This window comes from Phoca vitulina, unplaced genomic scaffold (genome assembly GCF_004348235.1).
Source record: "Phoca vitulina isolate PV1807 unplaced genomic scaffold, GSC_HSeal_1.0 scaffold38, whole genome shotgun sequence".
Taxonomy (NCBI): Eukaryota; Metazoa; Chordata; class Mammalia; order Carnivora; family Phocidae; genus Phoca; species Phoca vitulina.
The window spans coordinates 16,107,175-16,116,522 of NW_022589741.1; the positions used below are offsets into that span (position 1 = coordinate 16,107,175).

The 9,348-nt window shown below is 35.5% G+C and overlaps 1 protein-coding gene across 5 annotated transcripts in view; it reads left to right on the plus strand.

The window, feature by feature from the left end:
- Window positions 1-9,348, plus strand: part of ARHGEF12 (Rho guanine nucleotide exchange factor 12) — a 145,883-nt gene that overhangs the window by 67,964 nt on the left and 68,571 nt on the right. For 3 of the 5 annotated variants that reach the window (XM_032428058.1, XM_032428059.1, XM_032428061.1), the window contains exons 2-4: window positions 3,148-3,171; window positions 4,600-4,685; window positions 6,270-6,326. In XM_032428058.1, coding sequence (XP_032283949.1) covers window positions 3,148-3,171; window positions 4,600-4,685; window positions 6,270-6,326 — 167 coding nt within the window. The remainder of the gene's footprint in view (window positions 1-3,147; window positions 3,172-4,599; window positions 4,686-6,269; window positions 6,327-9,348) is intronic. The other 2 variants (XM_032428060.1, XM_032428062.1) reach the window with 1 other exon arrangement.

Below are 9,348 nucleotides of genomic sequence, written 5' to 3' on the forward strand. Positions count from 1 at the left end.
AAAAAACATCTAATACCTTGAAGGAGAGAGAGAGGGTAGGAATTAAGGTTTGAATGTGGTATTTCTATTTTTTCTTTCAGGAGTAATGTCAAAGGCTAGTTCTTTTCTCACAAAAAGTCATCTATAAAAGGAAAAAATGACTTCTAATAGACTATATATTATAAGCAAATATGTGTTAACACAAATTTTGATGGCCCTTTGTAATGTTTTTAATCTAGAAGAAATTCTGTTTAACAGTCTTAAAGGGATATCCCAATTAGAAAATCATGTATATGTATGTATGTATTGTATTGTTAAATATGCATATGTGTGTGTGTGTGTGTGTGTGTGTGTGTGTGTGTGTGTATAGTTAAACCTGGCTAAAACTGGAATTTTACTAAAGTAAATATTATTTATTGGGTTAGGGTTATTTAATTACCAAATCACAACTCCTTTTACACTGTAATAACATATTGGGAGGAGTATGAAAATAAAAACTTTGGGGAGGCTTCTCTATCTTTGCTACCTAGGGCTTTAATATTAGAGCTCAGAACTTATATAAGAAAAAGGCATCCTGAGTCAAGTGAGTAAATGTAATTGTGACCTTTAAGGCTCTTGGTTAGGATTTGTGGCACTCAAGTATGCTTAGTATAGGTAATCAAAAGTAAGGGCATCTAGTTATCTTATCCTAATGGCTCTAATTTCTGACAACGCTTTCCTTTTTAAATTATGGTTCTTCATATTGGTACTTGGACTTCGTCTTACATCTGGAAAAATACATACACACATGTAAATATGCATGAACATGTCCATTGTTGGCTAAATGTCCAAGTCATCAATATATTTTCGAAAGCCAGATACAATTTGATTAAGCACATCCAACATAATTCATCATTCAACTACAGCTCTTTTCCATAGATATCTAACCAGAGGAGGTTGTCACAGTTGTATGATTGCATTACAGAATGGACAGGAACTTGAAAATAGAGGATTTTGTGTACCAGAATTGTTTCATCAGCCTAGTGTTGGGCTAATTGTGGAATTTAGTGATTAGAGAAAAAGTGCTGTGATTTAAAAATTTTTGTTTGAGAGAGGCTCTTCACCTGTACTTTAAGAATGTAGTACAGAAAATATGTTAAGCAAATTTTACCATACAGTAGTCCTTGTTCTTCATCTTTTCATTCCATTTTTATCCTCTTTCCCCTCCTTTTCCATTCCCTCATAAGAGAAGGCAGCTCAGGAAGCTGACTTACAATCAGTAGTCTGGGAACTTCCGGGATTCTTTACCAGAATCTCCCTGGATGTTGCAGTCCCTGACGCAAGCAGCATTGTTTGGGGCTAGGAGTTTTTATAATGGCTATCAGGAAGAGTGGCTAAGGTTGCTAACTGCAGGTATTATCCTTTGTAGAAACTCAGTTGGGAATTCTTTTCTGCCAGCTCTTATGTTCATTTCTAAATTAAAAAAACATACTCCCACCTCCCCACACTCCCCCAACAAGTAAGGATGGACTTCCTATTTCTGAAAATCTGATGATCTTTTGTAGTCGGTCTATTCTCTAGAGCAGTTTACTCTTACCCCAAACCTCTTTTCCTTGTTATCCCTAACTTTGTTGTGGTTAACATGCACTTCTTATGGAAGTTTTTAGATTCTTTGTCTTTGTCTTTGGATCAGTTCTGGTTTATAGAGGAGTTAAAGGAAATTGTAATTAAACTTGTACTTTAGAGTTTTTTTTTTAACTAAACTGTCTCCATGATAAATAAGTCATTTAAGTATTGTTTTATGTTTGTTTCTTACTATGTTTACTAATAACCTTTTTTAAAAAAAAAAATTTTATTGATAGTCTTAATAAATCCCATTTTTGTTACCCAGGCTAAATAATCTTTACATAAAATGTCATGGGTTGAGGTAATTTCTGAAATGACAGATCTGAAAAGGGGAATGGGAGGAGATCCAAAAACACTTGTAGACTTAGTGTTTATGTGTAACATCAAATTCTTATCAAGAAGCCTCTAGTAATGTTTCTTTGAAAAAAGGCAACCAGGAGGAAATGCAGTAGTTCTTTTTTTTTTTTTTTTTTTAAGGTTTTATTTATTTATTTGACAGAGAGAGACATAGCGAGAGCAGGAACACAAGCAGGGGGAATGGGAGAGGGAGAAGCAGGCTTCCCGCAGAGCAGGGAGCCCGATGTGGGACTCGATCCCAGGACACTGGGATCATGACCTGAGCTGAAGGCAGATGCTTAACGACTGAGCCACCCAGGTGCCCCAGAAATGCAGTAGTTCTTAATAGCTTATAGAACTGAAGAAAGAAAAGATGTACCCTTTGTTATCTACTTTTGGAACATATTCTTAGTACTGCAATGGTATTTTCTCTAGATTTCTGTTATAAATGCTAAACATAAATAAATGAGAATTTGTGATTTGATTATGATCAAAAGGTAGTAGACACAGATCAATAGAACAGTAATTAGCACCCAGATATCTTGGGGGATGGGGAGAGGTGATGGACAGTAAGAAACTTTCCTTGCTAGGGAAGCTAAGTATAATATTTTAATGGTAAGATATTTCTCTTTGCCTTAGTTTTTTAAAATCTGTAAAGTGGAAATATCTTTTATTTTTTTTTAAAGATTTTATTTATTTATTTGACAGAGAGAGAGTGTTAGCAAGAGCAGGAACACAGGCAGGGGGAGTGGGAGAGGGAGAAGCAGGCTTCCCGCTGAGCACGGAGCCCAATGCAGCGCTCGATCCCAGGATCCTGGGATCATGACCCAAGCCGAAGGCAGACGCTTAACGACTGAGCCACCCAGGAGCCCCAATCTTTATAGATATTTAAATGAGATAACACGTGTCAACAGTTTAGAATAGCGCTTAGCATCTAGTAAGCCCTCAAGTAAATTTAACTGTTGCTATTCGTATTTAGATTTTTAAAAAGAGAACCCATACTCAGTGACAGATCATGGTAAATGCACCTGCAATTTAAGATTTAACAAAGGAGTTATTAAAAAATAGCATCCAGCTCCTTATTCCACCTGTTTGTTGAATCTTGCTTTGGGAATGTTAGCATAAGATTTAAATCTCTTAGTCTGATTTAGTAGAATGAATAAACCTAATAACAATCTTATAAGTGAAATAACTGCATATTTCCTTTTTTTTTTTTCTTTGTTTCAGGTTTCCCCTCAAAAAACCTATAAGGTAAGTTGTTCAGTTGCCCTTCATACGCTTAGGTTAAATCTTAATTAGAAGCATTCCTTTGAAATTATGGCAGAGTTTTGTGGCTTTTGAAAATGTGGATTTAAGTAGTTTAAAATATCAGAATGTTTTACAAATTTAAAATATAACAGGTGTTGCATATTTTTTCTGGAAGACAGCATTGTTTTGATAACATTTTCAATGTTTTTAATATAAGCATTTTAAAAGTTTGTTCAAATTGATAGTTAAGGTCACTCCCTATGAAGAGATTTAATTTTAAAATCTATTGTGACTGTTTTCAGTTGTGAGTAGCTTGGGGAGTGTAAATGGCTTGCCAGTTTTTGATGTATTTTATCACTTGGGTAACTACAGCTGCCTTTAGTTAATGAACTTTGGCAAACTGAATCAGTCTTAATTACTTTAAGACAGTAAAGGAAAAAATCCAAAATGTTCAAATACGCCTGTGGTCAACAGCCATATCTCTATATGTATTCAGATCCTGGGACTAAATGCCTTTTCCTCAGTGCTTATTCTCACTGCTCTCTCATCCTAGTTGTCATGAATATTATTTAAAATGTAGGTAGTATATCATTCCTAATTATGTTAGTACTTTTATCATTTTTAGTGACAACATGGTCCAGGATACCAATGCTAATCTTGGCATTTCAGTTAATTAGTAGTGTATGTATTACAGTGAGGGTCTTATTTGCTGCCCTGCCATTATCTGATCAGTATAATTGGGTAGGCCATAGGAAAAATAATAATTCTGGTGTCATCTGGGCCTGCCTGACTTCTGTAGCTAGAACTCTAGTGAAATTTGCCTAAGATTTTTTTTTTCTTTTTTTTACTCTTCTCATCCATGCTACATTTATTTACACAGTGATTTTGAACCTGACCATAGAATATGTAGGGTCAGGTCAGGGGAAGTGTTAAGGTGTTGAATTAGTTTCAGGCACTGTTTTCACTGTTTTCTTACCTGTTCCGTGGAAGTCATAGTAACCTGTGAAATCCACTGAAAGAATTTAAGTTATTTTATTTTATTTTTAAAGATTGTATTTATTTGTCAGAGAGAGCACAAGCAGGACGCTGGGATCATGACCCGAGCTGAAGGCAGACTGAGCTGCCCAGGCATCCCAAATTTAAGTTATTTCTAATACTAAATGCTATTTCTAAGTTATTTCTAAGAATAAAATAGACTTAATACTAAATACTACTTTTATTATTTTTAAGCACTTTTTATAACTAGATTCTTTATTACACATAGCATAGACTGAATTTAAAACTTCTTGAAAAATGTAAGTTAGATTTATGAGGATGTATAAGGTAAACTGATTACTTGGATTCTCTTTGTAAGACACACTTGCAATTTTTTAAGTTTTTATTCTGTTGATTTGCTTGTAGTAAATATTTGACTGCTTTACTTTAATTTAGGCATGGGAGTATTTTGAACCGAGAGTCACCAACAGATAAGAAGCAGAAAGTTGAGCGCAGTGCATCACATGATTTTGATCCTACAGGTAAAACATTGTTTGTTCTTCCAAAGAATATTGAGAGTAGTTTAGTTCAGCATAATTGAGCTTAAGCTGTATAACTACCTGAAATACCCAGGAGTTAGTGTTTGGTCTGTTTCCGACTCTTCCTTCCTCTTCGATGTTATAATACAAAACCTGTGCTTTCAGGAGGAATGCAAGCATTTTTAACGTTCAACACTATGGATTCCACTGTGGAAGCATCATTGTAGAGTATATTTTATTAAAAAATAATGATGATAATAAAAATTGTCATTATTTCATAATTGGAGATTCTAGTCAGACCAAGGACTTAATATTAAAATAAATCATTAAGTGTGAACGGTAGTATCTCATAAAATCAAAGCTCTAACAACTACAGATTTCTGTAGTCATTTAAAAATTCATGTGTGATCATGGTAAATTGGAGTATTAGATAAAATCCAACTTTAGAAATTAATGATCATCTAATTTTAGAGTAAGCAAATGAATAGAGATCCCTTTTTCTTCAGTCAAAAATATTCTGAGCTCAGAGAATCGTTTCAGTAGTGTTGATCTTTCCTAAGGTTTTCATGTTAGTAGACTTCTGACTATTTATATTCTTAATTTTATATAAATAGATTGAATTCCTGTTGTACAATGTGGGCTTTTGCTTTCTCCTTATAAAGTCACTTAGTATTTAGTTTATAAAAAATGCTGGATAATTTGCTTTTGTCATTTGAAACTGATAAGTGTTCTTTGTGTACATACTGTTTTACTCAGTTGTATGTTCCTATGACAAAAGATAAAGTAGGTAATTGCTAAGGTCATGGATACATAAATAAAATGTATCTTTTTAGATATTTTTGTTTAGAAATACAATTTTTAATAGAGCATATTTTTTGTATCCAACTCAGATGTTTCATACTTTTAGTATAAACCGTTATTTTGAAAAAACATAAGTATTATCGAGGAAGGGAAGAATAGGAAGTGAATATCTAATAATTTACCTGCATCTTGGGTCATAGGTAAAAATGAAATCCTGATCATCAATTTATTTAGGCTTTGGTGGTGGGGCATAACTTCTGGATCTCCATTAAAAGATAATTTTTTTATTTCTGACACCTAATTTTGACATGATGGGGCTCAGAGGCTTTTATTAATATGATTAGTTATTATCTTGCTAATGAGTTTCTGCCCTATGTTCATATAGACATTAGAGTCTTGTTAGATTGACTTATTCCTCTGTGGTGTGCCCATTTCCAAAGACAGACTGAGCCAAGTGGTATGCAGTGCTTCAAAATGAGATTATTACAGCTTTTAGTGCTTTTGTCATCTCTATGGTTGTCAGATGATATATTTTGTAGACTGTTCATGTGTTGTTTTGTTTGAACATATTTTTATTGCACTGTCTTTTCTTCGATAAATCTTTAAAATATGTCATTACTTGTGCTGTTCGTGACTGTTCTAAGTGCTGTCACCTGTGATGTTCATACTTTGTGTTTGCACGATTTAACTTGATCATGATTCATTCCTTTTTCCCCCATGAATTTCCCCCTCACATTGGTCTCCATATTTTCTATATCTCTCTCCTTTTCTCCCGCTCTTGTGCAGATAGCTCCTCCAAGAAGACAAAGTCTAGTTCAGAGGAGAGTAGATCCGAGATATATGGTAAGCTAATGTAGCCAATTCAGCCTTGCACCTTTGGAGCTTGCTTCATGCTGTTTCCTTTTTTTTTTTTTTTTTTAAAATAACTGCAGCCTTCCTTGTGTCTGCTCTGCATGGCATGACCTACTGCAGGGAAAGGGAGCCTGGGGTTTTAAATGTGGCTGCCACTGGGAAGCTTAAGGTTGCTAGAAACTAACATCATAGAGTAAGAGTAGGCCACATGACCCGTCTTCTCTTTCATCTTACGTATGATGGGAAAGTGATAATGTCTAATATGTTTGAGTTGGGCTCCTCCATATAACATGGGTGGGCTTTGAATTCTTGGCATCTTCTTCCCATGTCCCATTTGCTGAGTTTGGATCATGTAGAATTTCATGGCACCAGTCGTTCCGTCTAAGCATAGCACTGGTGTGACTTAGAGCTGTTACCAGTTCTTTGGAATGTTTATTTGATTTTTTTTATTTGTTTCTTTTTATTGGCCTCATCATCTGGAAATGCTGTTCGTGTATGATTTATCCACAACAGCAAAAATACATTAAGTATTTTATTTCTGTGGCTTGAAGAATTTGTTTATGCCTTTCATAAGTTTCCCTGCAGCTTATTCTGAATGGGAAAATGTCAGAATGACACCTTTTAAAAATAATTTTCACAAAGAGCAGGTTTAATCTGAATGGTTAACTTTTGCAACAGATGATTGAAGCACTAATATTTCGAGGCTGTGTCCTGTCTTCCAAAGATAATTTAAACCATGTTTGTGAAGTTCATACACGTTTTTCCCTTTCCTCTGCACAGTTTTACCTGCCCTCTTCCCTTGTTTTGGCATCCGATTAGTGCTTTGAGAAAAGTGAACAGGAGAAATACTGCTTGGAACCAAGACTTTTAAAATAATCTCTGAAAGACTAATAAGTTATTCCTTTTTAAGAAGATTCCAAATTTGGCCTCAAAGGAAAACCAGGTCTTCTTTAAAAGAGCCAAAAGTCTATCAAATGGAAGTTTCCCCAGATGTAGCTGTGTGTCCTAGCCTGATAAACATGAAAGGAAAAAAAAATATATGAAAGCGCCCCTCCCCCCCTTAAGACATTTTATATCTCCTGACACTTGAGCCCCATAGTGTCACATACTTTTTAATATTATGAGGCCTCAGTGTTTGCTTTTAAACAAGTTATTGCTTCTATGTTAAATAGATAAATATAGCTCTTTGCTTCGGTTTTTGTGACCAGTGCCTTTTTGTGTGTAGTTAAACCTTTTACAGTTAGTTCAAGACCAAATGTGTTCCATGCTGTATAGCATGGCAAGTGTATGTTTTTTTCTTCTGTCCAAAGTATTTGGCTCCTCCTAAGTAAGAAAGAGCTTCCGAATTTCTCAAGACATGTCTCTCTGTTCCATGTAAAGAGCTTCCTATGGCTTATTCTCTCCTTAGGAATGTGAACACTATCTTTATTGGCTCCCTTCTTTTCCAGTAGCCTTTGAAATGTTGTATTTCACCTCCCCCACCATTTTCCTAGATCTGTGGTATGTATGCAAAAGCTTGCTATTTGCTTTGGATGCTAGGATGTTTGCTTTGGATGATAGGTATGTATGCAAAGGCTCGCTGTTTGATTTGGATGTTAATATTTCAGTGATAGGAATATTAACACTAGTTCAGACATGCCATTCGCTTGTTAGTAATAGAAACATTTTAAGTGGTAATGGGGAAATAAGGTGTGGCTTCTCTGTATGTTTGTTTCTTGAAAACCCTCGAAATACCTTTTTTTGGAAGGAACTGAGCCATGGGTCCTTCAAAAGCACTTATAAAAGGGATGACTTGATCAGAACAGCATTAGTGTGCTAACTTAAATCTCTTTGACATTACAAATATTTTATCACCTGTGTGAATAGACTTCCTCAGACTTTGTGCCGTTAGCACAGATGAAAAAGAATCTCTAGGGAGTCGAGAAAAGCGTGGGAATGATGGAAGATGATTGAGTAGAGTCATGGCAACTGCTGACTTTGCCTTAGTGTAGGATCGATCTCTGACCAAGCCCACTTCTTAAGTTTTGAGATTTTACACTGTCTTGGGGTAGAATTCATTAGCTCGATACTTCGACAAATGCTAGTTCTTCCCTTAACAAATTGTTTATTTTGAACTCTCTTAGCTATTTTTAGAGCTGTTTTGGTGAGATAGATTTACTCGGCTCATTTTAAAAGAAAACCAAGTGCTTGTTTTGCATTGACTTCTTTTGTGAAGTTTCTGCCTGGGGCAGGAGGTCAGTATTTATTCCATTTCTTCTTATTTTTCCCTCTGTACCTTTTGGAGTCTATTGATCACATGCAGATCATGTTTCTGATCTACAATTTCAGTTATACTTAATTTTCTATTTTTCTCATGAATCTCGTAATGGAGAAATTTTGTGGATTTTTGTGGGACATGAGAGAGTTAGCGAAGGAATTTGGAGTTTCACAGCACCCTCTTCTTGCCTTCTGTCTTGGCTTCATGAAGAGATTCTAGTTGATAGGATTATATACAAAAAAGTAAGCCATGTCTTTTTGAAACTATCTTAATCTGCTGGGGCTGCTATAACAAAATACCAGAGACTTGGCTTAAATAACAGAAATGTATTTTCTCTCCCTTTTAGAGGCTAGAAGTATGAGATGAGGGTGCCAGTTTCTGGTGAGAGCCCTCTCCTGGCTCGCAGATGGCCCCCTTTTTGCTTTGTGCTCACATGGTCCTTCTTTGGTGCAAGCGCAGGTAAAGAGAGAATAGTCTCTCTGGTGTCTCTTCTTATAAGGACACTAATCCCATCAGGAGGTCCCCACTCTTATGACCTCATCCAATTCTAATTACCTGCCAAAAGCCCCACCTCCAAATACTATTACATATTAGGGGTTAGGGCTCAGCGTATGAACTGGGGGAGGCGGGAGGGACACAAACAGTAGTCCGTAACAGAAACAAACTGTTAGTACTTGAACTGTCCTGGTTGGATACTTCAGAGTGTATTTTTTTTTTTAAAGATTTTATTTATTTATTTGAGAGAGAGAGCGCAAG